Source organism: Pleurodeles waltl, chromosome 7 (assembly GCF_031143425.1).
Source record: "Pleurodeles waltl isolate 20211129_DDA chromosome 7, aPleWal1.hap1.20221129, whole genome shotgun sequence".
NCBI lineage: Eukaryota > Metazoa > Chordata > Amphibia > Caudata > Salamandridae > Pleurodeles > Pleurodeles waltl.
In genome coordinates this window covers 461311329-461326278 of record NC_090446.1, presented here as the reverse complement: position 1 = coordinate 461326278, position 14950 = coordinate 461311329, and the positions used below count along the sequence as shown (strand labels likewise).

The window sequence follows — 14950 nt, the reverse complement described above, 5'->3', positions numbered from 1 at the left end:
GGTCTTTGGACAAGAGAACACTGGGCTAGTGGTTGGAGTTGCTGAAACAGTGCCTGCTGGGAATTGCAGTCAGGTCACTCTCACTACTCCTCAATACTTTGCAACTGATGTGTTTTACATATCTGGATACAGGCTGCATTTATGTTTGAGCATACATTGTCATTTTGAGAAGTGCCATGGATCCTTGCATGTGTTTCTGATATTGTGAGACTTCAAGGCCCCATTTGAATTTTGACATATGGCATGTGATGGGCCTTGGTAACTGTGATGTTGGTCCCAGCGATATACATTGAGAGTGTTTAAACTCAGATACTCTGGGTATTGAGTGTTGGTGAGGTAGATGATCAAGACAGTGGGTAAAGGTGAGCTGTGAGCATGCATGACAGTGCATTTTGGTGACATTTTTTGTGTTGTGACCAGACTCCATTCCCCACGGTACTCCTGTCAAGCCTTCGGGATGCAGGATGGCCAAAAGCTTCTCCTCCCAGGGAAAGAGTATTAATGGGGCACTTGGAGGGCCACCAGCAGTCTTCTTGGCCTGCAGCTGGTGCCTGGAGACCAGTGAACGGACCTTGCCCCTGAGGTCGTTCCATCTCTTCCTAATGTCCTCCTTTGTGCGCATGGTGGTGCCTACAGCATTCACTCTGTCGATGATCCTCTCCCACATTTCCATTTTCTTACTGAGAGGAGTGTGCTGGACTTGTACTCCAAACAATTGTGACTCTAATCTTATGATTTCGTCCACCATGACTCTTAACTTATCTTCAGAAAAACTGGGATTTTTTTTACGTGATATGGTGGAAAACAATATTAAGGGTGATAGGGACTTAACAGGAGAAGTGCAACAGAGTGTGAATGGACAAAAGTGTGTGTGGGGTGTTCATTGGGATGGTGAAAAAAGAGGTTCCTAATCTGTATACTCTATGGATTAAAGTTGCTTGGGCTTCTTTGTCTTGCAGTGTAAATGAAAAGGATTGTGGTCTGTGAAGGGTGTGTTTTATAGTGTGCTTTGCAGATGTGTCCACTTGGCCAATGTGTGTCAGCTGTGTTGTTTTTGAACTATCCAATGTGCAGTTGTCTTTTACTTTGCTGATTGTGAACTGCTATGATCCAGACCACCAAAGGCTGACCACCACGAAGGGACCATCACTGCAACTGTATGATTGTAATATGCTCGTGGTTGGGCGCGGTGCTGATGGTGCTGGAGGTCAGACTACCTATATCCAGGCCAAAGGGCTGCTGGCAGTCTGCCTTTTTTGCTGCCTGTACAACTCGTAATAGAGCAGTCTGGAAGACCGCTGACGTGGCTGTCTTTTCAGGACCGCCAACACTCTTAGGGCCAGATGTATCAAAGGGTTTTCCCCATACTATGTCTATGGGAAAATGTGTTCGTACATATGGCCCCTAATGAGGCCCTTTTTTTAAAGTGAGATTTCATTCATTCACATTGAACTTTATCCTAGAAATACCTGTCTAAAACACCACATTGTCACGCAATCTACTCAGAGCATTCTTAACCTGCAAGTTAGCCCTAACAAGATAAGTCCTCTCTGGTATACTTCTTCTCATTAACCCATTATCAAAACCCATTATCAAGAGGAAAAGCACTTTTTTTATGACAAGAATCTCCCTCAGATCCCTTCTCTAAATGTGGTGCGGAAGAAATAGATCTCAGTTCTTTGCGTCTTGCTGCATAACTACAAGATATTGCCATTTCCACGAAAGCATCTTTAGGTAATTCACATGCGGTGCATTTAGTTGAAAAACGTCTCCCCATTGGCCATCTTGTTTCAGTATGCCAGAGTGTGGATTTGCAAAACTGTTATGGCGTAGGAATGGAAGTTTATGGGCTGTTTCTAGTTATTTGCCCAACTAGTGGCCGAGTCTGTAGAGGAATGTTCAAATTGTAGGTGTGCAGCTGGATCACTCAAAGTTGTTACAATTTTTTTGAGTCAAAACCACTAAGTGCACAATCCCCTTAAAGGGTACCGATGTTAAAAGATTGAGTCACCGGCTCACCTTCACTTTGTGACCCAATAATACATTGTATGACAATCAGAGTGCATGGGAGGGGCCTAAGGGGCTGTGAAAAGCGAGAGGAATGTGGAGTGGCAGGGGTACTAAGTGAGGGAAAACACAATATTTTGTAAAATTACCAATATTTATGACGGTTTTAAAAACTGAGAGGGAGAGAGTGTGTGTGTGTTTTTGTCCTAATGTATGTAAAAGTTCCTGGTGAAACCCGGCATCTCACCATACCCGACTGAAAGCATCTATACCCAACTATTTATTAGAAAATTAATTTATTAGGTGGGTGTAGCACTCCCCCTCCGCCTGAAGCTACACCCTGTCCTTTTCCTCAGTCAGATTGGCTATCATCAACTCTACAATTCTCTGCTCCATGTGTGAGAGAGTTTTTCCTGCTGCAAACACCCTGTGGGCTAGCAATTGCTTTTCTTTTACCATTTAGTTGGACTGTCTCCTTTGAGGTCTGCCAGGAACCGAAAAACAAAGCAAAGGTTGGTGGCCCAGCCCAGCTCCTTTACGGATGATGGGCGAAGGCAGGCCTGCGTATATCCTGCATAGTGGGAAATGCCAAGGTGCTTTATAGCTCACAAGGGACCGGGTTTGCCATCTCTTTCTTTGCTCCCTCCTTTTGACAAATGGGGCTTGCAGTCCCCTTGCAAAGTCATCAATGTACAGTACAGTGAGAAAAGCCAAAGCACTTTATAGGGCACCGGGACAGGGATCCTTTCCTTCTCTGCCGCCTCTTTGCAGTGACTAATGAGGCTTGCGGTTGCCCTGGCGAAGTCCTCAATGCCCCCTATATTTTCCTCCCAAAATCTACCTCCTTTATAAATTTCCATTTCAGTCCTATACGATGGCTTTCTTGGGACATATTCTACACGAATAATAGGTTCTATAGCATTAACCTGAATCTAAACTACAGAAGAAACATCCAACTAATTGCACAGAACATAAAAATACACCAATTATAATGGCAAGCATTCAAGTAGTTACTCATTCAACAAGGTGAAACCGCCTTATTCTTGCTCCCCTTCCCTGTACCCTGCGCCCTCTACCCTGCTAATAAGGAACTTCCAATGAAATCAGACCATTACATTTTATAAAGGGGCAATCATCCCATCATCAGCATTGTCATACCTAAAACACAGTTAGCAGTTACAAACATTTTAAAACGCACTTAACCCGACATCTCTCTCTGCATTCCTTAAACATGTTGGCTCTAAACCCAATTATGCAACCCTGAAATCCTGAGTGTTGCAAAATGGGTATATTTCAACTTACATTTCGGTAATTTTCATTCTCCTTGATTTATCTTGTCAATGCTTTCCAAATCATGTGGGTATGTCGCTTGCCAGCCATACCTAAAGGCTCCGATGGGGAGGCAAGTCCTAAAGAGCATTCTCATTACTGGACTCCTGTCATTGGCAACATGGGAAATAAGAACGCACTGGAGATCCAAAACACCAGGACAACAGCAGTGAAGGCTTTGTGCCTATGCTCCAGAATTTATGAACCACCTATTATGTTACTGCTCAACAATGCTGTCCCAAAGGCGTCTTTTACCAAGGTCAATCGTTTTGTAGCACGGTCTGAGAACCTACAGTGAGGCAGTGGCTAATGTATATATGTATGAAATTCCCATGGAGCTAGCAAGAATTGCCAAATATTATTCAATAGCAGGAAGATCATTGAAAGTGCACATTCTGTAACCCTTGACCTTAAGGTGGACTTCTACCGTGATGCAGTTGCACATTAATTGAGTATGGTAAATCCCTCCCCCCGAACTCAATCCTAAAAACAATATGCTGGGAGACTGCTAATTGGCTCTCTTCAGGCTCGGCTCCTTACCTCGAAAGTAGTATTTGCACACCACGTTGCACTTTTCAGCATACCTGCCATACGTTTTAATGTATGAAATGAATTTACATTTGCTAAAAATGAATATTTTTTAAATGAGCTGTCTTTTTAACAATGCTCCCCTGTATAAAGTGTTATGAAATTATGTTGTTGGGAGAGCGTTCAATGTCCTTTTGGGGCTCTCCCCCTGCAAAGCGACGTTTTGCATTCCACGTTGCCCTTTCCTCGCATTTGCACTTGTATTAATGTTTGAAATGAATTTGATGTTGTTTTATGGATTTTCTTTTAATGAGTTCAACTGAAATCTCCCTACTCGTGATGCTATTGTGAACACTAATTAATCATACAATAAATAATATCATAGTCATTGTCAAGACTTTACTTCTTCTATAATTTTTTCAGTACATTTAGAATGAATGTATTTTCTGTGTTTTCAAATAAATTATACTGATCTAATATACAACAGGAGAGAAGAATTAAAAACAACTTGTAGGAAGTTGGCTCTGTATGCACTATTTCAAAGTAAGGAATAGCATGCACAGAGTCCAAGGGTTCCCCTTAGAGGTAAGATAGTGGCAAAAAGAGATAATACTAATGCTCTATTTTGTGGTAGTGTGGTCGAGCAGTAGGCTTATCAAAGGAGTAGTGTTAAGCATTTGTTTTACATACACACAGGCAATAAATGAGGAACACACACTCAGACAAATCCAGCCAATAGGTTTTGTTATAGAAAAATATATTTTCTTAGTTTATTTTAAGAACCACAGGTTCAAATTCTACATGTAATATCTCATTTGAAAGGTATTGCAGGTAAGTACTTTAGGAACTTTGAATAATCACAGTAGCATATATACTTTTTACATAAAACACAATAAGCTGTTTTAAAAGTGGACACTGCAATTTTCACAGTTCCTGGGGGAGGTAAAGTATTGTTATTTTTAGCAGGTAAGTAAATCACTTACAGGTCTCAGTTTTGGGTCCAAGGTAGCCCACCGTTGGGGGTTCAGAGCAACCCCAAAGTTACCACACCACCAGCTCAGGGCCGGTCAGGTGCAGAGGTCAAAGAGGTGCCCAAAACACATAGGCTTCAATGGAGAGAAGGGGGTGCCCCGGTTCCAGTCTGCCAGCAGGTAAGTACCCGCGTCTTCGGAGGGCAGACCAGGGGGGTTTTGTAGGGCACCGGGGGGGACACAAGTCCACACAGAAAGTACACCCTCAGCAGCGTGGGGGCGGCCGGGTGCAGTGTGCAAACAAGCGTCGGGTTCTCTGTAGGTTTCAATGGGAGACCAAGGGGTCTCTTCAGCGGTGCAGGCAGGCACGGGGGGGGGCTCCTCGGGGTAGCCACCACCTGGGCAAGGGAGAGGGCCTCCTGGGGGTCACTCCTGCACAGAAGTTCCGTTCCTTCAGGTGCCGGGGGCTGCGGGTGCAGGGTCTTTTCCAGCCGTCAGGACTTTAGGTTCAGGCAGTCGCGGTCAGGGGGAGCCTCGGGATTCCCTCTGCAGGCGTCGCTGTGGGGGCTCAGGGGGGACAACTTTGGTTACTCACGGACTCGGAGTCGCCGGAGGGTCCTCCCTGAGGTGTTGATTCTCCACCAGTCGAGTCGGGGTCGCCGGGTGCAGTGTTGCAAGTCTCACGCTTCTTGCGGGGAGTTGCAGGGGTCTTTAAATCTGCTCCTTTGAAACAAAGTTGCAGTTCTTTTGGAGCAGTGCCGCTGTCCTCGGGAGTTTCTTGTCTTTCTTGAAGCAGGGCAGTCCTCTGAGGATTCAGAGGTCGCTGGTCCTTTGGAAAGCGTCGCTGGAGCAGGTTTCTTTGGAAGGCAGGAGACAGGCCGGTAAGACAGGGGCAAAAGCAGTTGGTGTCTTCTGTTCTTCTTCTGCAGGGGTTTTTCAGCTCAGCAGTCCTCTTCTTCTTGTAGTTTCAGGAATCTAAATTCTTAGGTTCAGGGGAGCCCTTAAATACTAAATTTAAAGGCGTGTTTAGGTCTGGGGGGTTAGTAGCCAATGGCTACTAGCCCTGAGGGTGGGTACACCCTCTTTGTGCCTCCTCCCAAGGGGAGGGGGTCACATTCCTATCCCTATTGGGGGAATCCTCCTTCTACAAGATGGAGGATTTCTAAAAGTCAGAGTCACCTCAGCTCAGGACACCTTAGGGGCTGTCCTGACTGGCCAGTGACTCCTCCTTGTTTTTCTCATTATCTCTCCTGGACTTGCCGCCAAAAGTGGGGGCTGTGTCCAGGGGGCGGGCATCTCCACTAGCTGGAGTGCCCTGGGGCATTGTAACACGAAGCTTGAGCCTTTGAAGCTCACTGCTAGGTGTTACAGTTCCTGCAGGGGGGAGGTGTGAAGCACCTCCACCCAGAGCAGGCTTTGTTTCTGTCCTCAGAGAGCACAAAGGCTCTCGCCGCATGGGGTCAGAAACTCGTCTCTCAGCAGCAGGCTGGCAGAGACCAGTCAGTCCTGCACTGAACAATTGGGTAAAATACAGGGGTATCTCTAAGATGCCCTCTGTGTGCATTTTTTAATAAATCCAACACTGGCATCAGTGTGGGTTTATTATTCTGAGAAGTTTGATACTAAACTTCCCAGTATTCAGTGTAGCCATTATGGAGCTGTGGAGTTCGTTTTTGACAGACTCCCAGACCATACACTCTTATGGCTACCCTGCACTTACAATGTCTAAGGTTTTGCTTAGACACTGTAGGGGCATAATGCTCATGCACATATGCCCTCACCTGTGGTATAGTGCACCCTGCCTTAGGGCTGTAAGGCCTGCTAGAGGGGTGACTTACCTATGCCACAGACAGTGTGAGGTTGGCATGGCACCCTGAGGGGAGTGCCATGTCGACTTAGTCATTTTCTCCCCACCAGCACACACAAGCTGGCAAGCAGTGTGTCTGTGCTGAGTGAGGGGTCCCTAGGGTGGCATAAGTCATGCTGCAGCCCTTAGAGACCTTCCCTGGCATCAGGGCCCTTGGTACCAGGGGTACCAGTTACAAGGGACTTACCTGGGTGCCAGGGTTGTGCCAATTGTGGCGACAATGGTACATTTTAGGTGAAAGAACACTGGTGCTGGGGCCTGGTTAGCAGGGTCCCAGCACACTTCTCAGTCAAGTCAGCATCAGTATCAGGCATAAAGTGGGGGGTAACTGCAACAGGGAGCCATTTCTTTATACAACTGACCACATTTTGTAGCTATCAATTTATCACTGCACCCCATGCAGGTGCAGGAGGCTAGTGATTATAGGCTGCCTCACAAAGATGTGACAATATTTCAAAGGAGGATATTATCTGACCAAGGACGATGTACCAATTTTTAAAACCACACCTGAATTTTCTGTGTAACTATACTGCATTTGTTGACGTTGTCTGCTAATCGGACGTGCCCTCAATGCGTGCAATGCAGTTTTCCTTATTTCTGTTCCTCCACTAGAGAAAGTCTCAGTTCCTCTGCACTGTATAACAATAATAAGCTGTTGGTTATGTCATGTGCTGTAATTTGACATCGCCATGCACCTGCTGCTTTCTGTTGTGCAAGCATGTTTGAAAGGTTCCTTTTTTTGTTTCACCATTTCTCCTTGTCTCCGTCTCATGCTCTGCCTTTGGTCCCACACAGTTGTCTTTGGCTCCTGGTATGACCACGTGAAGGGATGGTGGGAGAAACAAAAGAACTGTCGAATCCTCTATCTCTTCTATGAAGACATGAAAGAGGTGAGGCTGTTGGTGTGCTCTCATATTAACTGATGTTTCCTAAACCCTGGATTCAGTCTCCGTTCCTGAAAGCAACCTCTCCATCTGTCTTCCACACCCTATAGGACCCAAAGCGTGAAATCCAGAGGATTTTGCAGTTCTTGGAGAAGGACATCAGCGAGGAAGCTCTGGAAAAGATCGTTCACCTCACAAGCTTCCAGGAGATGAAGTCAAACCCAATGGCCAATTACTCATCAGTACCCAAGGACATCATGGACCACACCATCTCGCCTTTCATGAGGAAAGGTGAGGATATCTTTAAGGGTTGCATTCTCTCTTGTTTTTTCGTCATCATCTATAGTGATACTTGTGATACCAAATTGGCTTGCTCCTTCACACACATCAAAGTCTAACATGTTGTTGGTGGAACTTCACCAGGTCCAGAATTCTTTCAGATTCTCTATCTCTAGGAAAGACAAAACGCACTATCTAGCTGATAAAAGCTGCAGTTCAAAGACAAGGAGATACTGGGAAAGTGCAAAAATGAATCACACCACACCTAAAGTAGGATATTTAGTAAATTATGATAGGGGCATTTACGTCCCTGCTGAACTAAATGCCTACTTATCTCCTTTACACAGGATTTTGGTGGAAGGTCACAAGACCCAACTCCTCATTACAAGTCATTCACAACCAGCTGACATAGAATGCACACAAGAACCAAAGGCGCTTTTTCAAACACCACAACCAAATCACAAGACTTATTGTTCACACTCATTAGCTCGAGAAGTCATAACACTCAAACACCTCTCTCAAAGAGAGACACTTACATTTAGAAAAGCACAGCCTTCAGACAACACCTGCATATCAGTAGGTAGACAGAAGGGGCCACAAATATGTAGGACAACAATATATTTTCTATTCTTGCTGTTGAGTGAGATTCTTTTTCTACTTGATGTTGATTTTGGGAGAAGAATGCTTTTATATTTTCATACAAATAAGATCTCTGTGCTTCCTGATATGGAGCCAGGGCACAGTCTGAGAACCTGCAATGAGGCAGTGACTGATGTCGATATGTGTGACATTCTTATGGAGCTAGCAAGAATTGCCAAATATTTTGCAATAGTAGGAAGATCATTGAAGGTGCACCTTCTGTAACCATTGACCTTAAAGTGGACTGATTATATTGATGCATGTGCACTTTAATTGAGTAAATTAAGTCCCTCCCCCCAAACTCAATCCTAAAAACAGGATGCTGGGAGACTGCTAATTGGCCCTCTTCAGGCTCCTTACCTCGAAAGTAGTGTTTACACACCACGTTGCACCTTTTCAGCATATCTGCAATACGTTTAATATATGAAATGAATTTGCATTTGTTGATGTGGATTCCTTTTTAAATGAGCTGTCTTTTTAACAATACTCGTTGTATAACGTGTATTGGAGAGTTAAAAGAATCCGAAATTAATTTGTTTTCCACTTGGAATGAACTTAGACTGTGGCCCCTTTATAAGATGAGCCAGTATTTGATTTCTGAGCCACCTGGAATGACTTCCTCTTGCTATCCCTACAGAAGTAGGAGAAGATCTGAGCCTGGATGTCTGTGCACTTAAAATTTAATTCGAGCTAGAGGTGTGCATTTTTTTATTCTGCAAAGTTTTGCAATGTTCCTGCTTTTCACCATTTGTGATGTTTCCCTGTTCATGTTTGATTTTACCCATGCAAAGCAGTATTCCACACTCACACATTTAATTGCCACAGCCGCATGTTTCTGAGGAGAGCTTTGGACACTGTCACGTTTTTATTTACAAATTAAGCACTGGGCAGGTGTGCACAGGATTTCCATCTGGAAATTTATCTTTTGCACTTTTAATTGTTGCAAAAGTCAATATTTTCAAAGAAATGGGCGGCAAGCGTAAACATGTGTAACTTCAAGAAGTTGCAAAGTTTTCTGTAAAACTTGTGCAAATGTAGCAGGAAAAAAAACCTTTGCGATTTCACACTTTGAGTGCCATGGCCTGGGCAAGGTGAAAACTAAATGAAATTAAATGACTTGAAATGACATAGATTTGTAAAGTGCACATCTACCACAAGGTGTCAAGGCTCTTAAAGGAGAGCTCCGAAAGAAAAGACAAAAAGAAAAAAAAAAATCAGTCACTCATAGCTTGTGAGAGGGAGTTCCACAATTTTGCTGTGGCCACAGAAAAGGATCTACCTCCCCAACTGGCCCCCCTAAATTTAGGAACATTTTTGAAAGTCCTCTGTGTCCTCCGGGCCCGGTATTTTCCACTGCCCTATAAACAAATCTATAAAACCTTAAAGGTAATGAGTTTGTTCACCAGTAGCTAATGCAATTTTGAGATCCCTGCCGAGACTGATTGATATTTAGGAATTTAAACATTCTGTACTAGCTGTAATTTAGCTATTGCTGATTTATTTATCCCCAAAATAAAGTTAATTTGAATAGTCGAGTCTAGAAGAAGCCGAGGCAAGAACTACCTGCTTGTGTTTCAGAAGGATATAATGGAACACCTTCCTCAAGGTCTTAATAGTCCAAAAACAAATGGATACAGTACGATTGACCTGAACGTCAAACAATAACTTAGTATCCACCAGTTCTCCCAGATTTTTGGTGGAGTCAGCCAGAATGGGCAGTGCCCCTAATATGTATGGCCACCAGGCATTATTCCAAATGGAGGATTGGTTGCTAAAAGTCAGAACCTCAGTCTTGCCCCCATTCAGTCTATGATAATTAGTACCCATCCAAGTGGCTACTGCCTGCATACATTTTGTACAACTGGCAGCAATGGCCTCTGTATCCTTAGTGATAGACACAATTATTTGCGTGTCATCGGCAAAGGTTAAGGCCTGCAGTCAGAAGGACCGTATCAGCTTAGCCAGTGGGGAGACATAGAGATTAAAAAGAGTAGGGCTCAGAGGGGAGCCCCGAGGCACCCCACGTGGAAGAATGATTGAATCAGAACTAAATTGGTTCATAACTGCCATCTGTGCCCTATCCTTCCGAAAGGATGTTAAGAGATCTAAAGCAGACCGAGAAAGCCCCAGATTCTGCAGCAGATCAACCAGAAGGGCAGGGGAAATGGTATTGAAAGCTGGGGATAGATCCAAAAGGATTTGTGCCACAGCCTGTCCTGCATCAACCACAGAACGGATGTTATTAACCCCTGAAACCAAAGCAGTTTCTGTCCCATGGTTGGCTGTGAAACCAAATTGAGAGGGATCAAGCAATTCATGCTCCTCCTAATATACCACCAGTTTTGAGTTGAGGTGCTTCTCCAGGATTTTATATGTAGTAGGTAGTAGAGAGATGGCCCTATAGTTTTTCAAATCTGTGGGATTCAAGTTAGTTTTTTTCAAAGAGGCTTAACAGCAGTTATTTTCCACAGTTGAGGGTAAGTTCCCAAGCTAATAGCTTTAGTGATAGTCGTTGCAAGATGAGGCGCAACTGTCAAGGTTCAGAAGGAGAGCCTGACTTCACACTAAGAAGATAAAGCACCAGTTGCTCAGGGTTCAAGCAAGATAAACTAGAGTCCCATCTTCTGATTGGCACTACATTCTCTAAACTCTAGTAAGCTGCCTTCCCCTTACAAGTGCTCATGGGTAGAGATTCAAGAGTTTGTCTTAAGGGAGACCAGCATAGCATAGCAGTATTTCTCTGCGTCTCTGGAACGGACTCTTGGGGCAGCCTCAAGGAAAAGTAGACCCTGAACTGGATTCCTATGCCTCAAGGAATGGGCTCAGTATTTATCCCCTCAGGGAGGAAAAGATGGTCTTCTGGTGACTCTTAGAAATAGTTTCTGGTGTTATTTCTATGATTTGAAAGACTTGGAGCTAGGACTTGGAATGAACTCTGAACGCACTCTCTGCTGATGAAAACCTCTAGCAGTTTTCTCTGACTTCAGAAATATGACTGAGTGTCCTGGTCTGGGAAAGAAGAGATTGAACTGGATTACTATGCCTGCTGGAGTGGATTTAAGGGGATAAGTGGAAGTCACTGACTAATGCTCTGAGGTAGAAGATTCCTATAAACGCTATGATTCTGTCTTGTTGTTAAGGTGGCTCAGTGGATTGATGAACTAGCTTAAAAGATCCGATTAACCTTCAGGTAAGAGATTTTATTTCCACTGGGACAACTCAATCTGCCCTCCTTCTTTGTAAAACGTCAACACCAACTTAAAAAAATTAATTTCTTTAGCTGTGGATATTGATTCAGTAGCACTTCTAAATTTCCTATAACATGCAAAAGTATACTATCAGTATAAAGAACTATCATGCATGAGGATGCCTTCACTGATTACTATACTCATGAAACCATTCTTATTCTAGTACGATATAGAGTAGAAAATAAATGTGTATAACTAACTTCAATCATCTATACCTGTCAGAAAGGTTGCCCCAATAACCTTTATTTGGACCCAGACAAAAAATGTAATTAATTTTGAAACTGAAGATATTTCTGTTTTCTTTTTCTTTGACAGTGACAAATTTTCCTATATATACATACCAAATATAAGAGCAGCTATTTAAACCTTGGCTTTAAACACTTGTTATATGGTTCCTACAACTCAAGTAAGACTGTGTATCTGGTCAACATAAGCGTCAGAGTATAGGTACTCAGTCCACATATACCATTGGTGTAAGGAAATGCCTCCTTGGAATGGTAACCCCCTGACTTTTTGCCTTTGCTGATGCTAAGTTTTGATTTGAAAGTGTGCTGAGGCCTGCTAACCAGGCCCCAGCACCAGTGTTCTTTCTCTAACCTGTACTTTTGTTTTCACAATTGGCACTCCCTGGCATCCAGGTAAGTCCCTTGTAACTGGTACCCCTGGTACCAAGGGCCCTGATGCCAGGGAAGGTCTCTAAGGGCTGCAGCATGTCTTATGCCACCCTGGGGACCCCTCACTCAGCACAGACACACTGCTTGCCAGCTTGTGTGTGCTGGTGAGGACAAAATGAGTAAGTCGACATGGCACTCCCCTTAGGGTGCCATGCCAACCTCACACTGCCTATGCAGTATAGATAAGTCACCCCTCTAGCAGGCCTTACAGCCCTAAGGCAGGGTGCACTATACCATAGGTTAGAGCACAAGTGCATGAGCACTGTGCCCCTACAGTGTCTAAGCAAAACCTTAGACATTGTAAGTGCAGGGTAGCCATAAGAGTATATGGTCTGGGAGTCTGTCAAACACGAACTCCACAGCACCATAATGGCTACACTGAAAACTGGGAAGTTTTGTATCAAACTTCTCAGCACAATAAATGCACACTGATGCCAGTGTACATTTTATTGTAACATACACCCGAGAGGGCACCTTAGAGGTGCCCCATGAAACCTAAACCGACTGTCCGTGTAGGCTGACTAGTTTTAGCAGCCTGCCACACACCAGACATGTTGCTGGCCACATGGGGTGAGTGCCTTTGTCACTCTGTGGCTAGTAACAAAGCCTGTACTGGGTGGAGGTGCTTCACACCTCCCCCTGCAGGAACTGTAACACCTGGCAGTGAGCCTCAAAGGCTCACCCCCTTTGTTACAGCACCACAGGGCACTCCAGCTAGTGGAGTTGCCGGCCCCCTCCGGCCACAACCCCACTTTTGGCAGCAAGGCCGGAGGAGATAATGAGAATAACAAGGAGGAGTCACTGGCCAGTCAGGACAGCCCCTAAGGTGTCCTGAGCTGAGGTGACTCTAACTTTTAGAAATCCTCCATCTTGCAGATAGAGGATTCCTCCAATAGGGATAGGAATGTGACCCCCCTCCCCTTGGGAGGAGGCACAAAGAGGGTGTACCCACCCTCAGGGCTAGTAGCCATTGGCTACTAACCCCCTGACCTAAACACGCCCTTAAATTTAGTATTTAAGGGCTCCCCAGAACCTAGGAACTCAGATTCCTGCAACCTAAGAAGAAGAGGACTGCTAAGCTGAAAAACACTGCAGAGAAGACGGAGACACCAACTGCTTTGGCCCCAGCTCTACCAGCCTCTCTCCCCACTTCTAAAGACACTGCTCCAGTGACGCTTTCCACAGGGACCAGCGACCCCTGAAGCCTCAGAGGACTGCCCTGCATCTAGAAGGACCAAGAACTCCCGAGGACAGCGGCTCTGTTCACCCAAGACTGCAACTTTGTTACAAAGGAGCAACTTTAAACCAACTTGCGTTTCCCGCCGGAAGCGTGAGACTTGCTACTCTGCACCCGACGCCCCCGGCTCGACTTGTGGAGAACAATCACTTCAGGGAGGACTCCTCGGCGACTGCAAGACCTTGAGTAGCCAGAGTTGCCCCCCCTCAGCCCCTACAGCGACGCCTGCAGAGGGAATCCCGAGGCTCCCCCTGACCGCGACTGTCTGTTCCTCAGATCCCGACGCCTGGTAAAGTCTCTGCACCCGCAGGCCCCAGGACCTGAAGGATCCGAACTCCAGTGCAGGAGTGACCCCCAGGAGGCCCTCTCCCTTGCCCAGGTGGTGGCTACCCCGAGGAGCCCCCACCTTGCCTGCCTGCATCGCTGAAGAGACCCCTTGGTCTCCCATTGATTTCAATTACAAACCCGATGCGTGTTTACACACTGCACCCGGCCGCCCCCGTGCTGCTGAGGGTGTACTTTCTGTGCTAAACTTGTGTCCCCCCCCCGTGCCCTTCAAAACCCCCCTGGTCTGCCCTCCGAAGACGCGGGTACTTACCTGCTGGCAGACTGGAACCGGGGCACCCCCATCTCCATTGAAGCCTATGCGTTTTGGGCACCACTCTGAACTCTGCACCTGACCGGTCCTGAGCTGCTGGTGTGGTAACTTTGGGGTTGCTCTCAACCCCCAACGGTGGGCTACCTTGGACCCAAACTTGAACCCCGTAGGTGGTTTACTTACCTGCAAAAACTAACCAACTCTTACTCCCCCATGAACTGTTGAAAATTGCACTGTCTAGTTTTAAAATAGCAATATGTGATTTATATGAAAACTGTGTATGCTATTTTGATTATTCAAAGTTCCTAAAGTACTTACCTGCAATACCTTTCATTTGAAGTATTACATGTAAAATTTGAACCTGCGGTTCTTAAAATAAACTAAGAAAATATATTTTTCTATACAAAAACCTATTGGCCTGGAATTGTCTTTGAGTGTGTGTTCCTCATTTATTGCCTGTGTATGTACAACAAATGCTTAACACTACTCCTTTGATAAGCCTACTGCTCGACCACACTACCACTAAATAGAGCATTAGAATTATCTATTTTTGCCACTATCTTACCTCTAAGGGGAACCCTTGGACTCTGTGCATACTATTCCTTACTTTTAAATAGTGCATACAGAGCCAACTTCCTACAATCGGAAAATGTTGACACAACCCCTAACCAGTTCTCAGTGCACAGTCT

The 14950-nt window shown here is 45.1% G+C and overlaps 1 protein-coding gene across 2 annotated transcripts in view; it reads left to right on the top strand.

Annotated features, from left to right (window-relative positions):
- LOC138304192 (sulfotransferase 1 family member D1-like) overlaps nt 1-14950 on the top strand; it is a 203212-nt gene that overhangs the window by 147970 nt on the left and 40292 nt on the right. For both annotated transcript variants that reach the window (XM_069244044.1, XM_069244043.1), the window contains 2 exons: nt 7498-7592; nt 7697-7877. In XM_069244044.1, coding sequence (XP_069100145.1) covers nt 7498-7592; nt 7697-7877 — 276 coding nt within the window. The remainder of the gene's footprint in view (nt 1-7497; nt 7593-7696; nt 7878-14950) is intronic.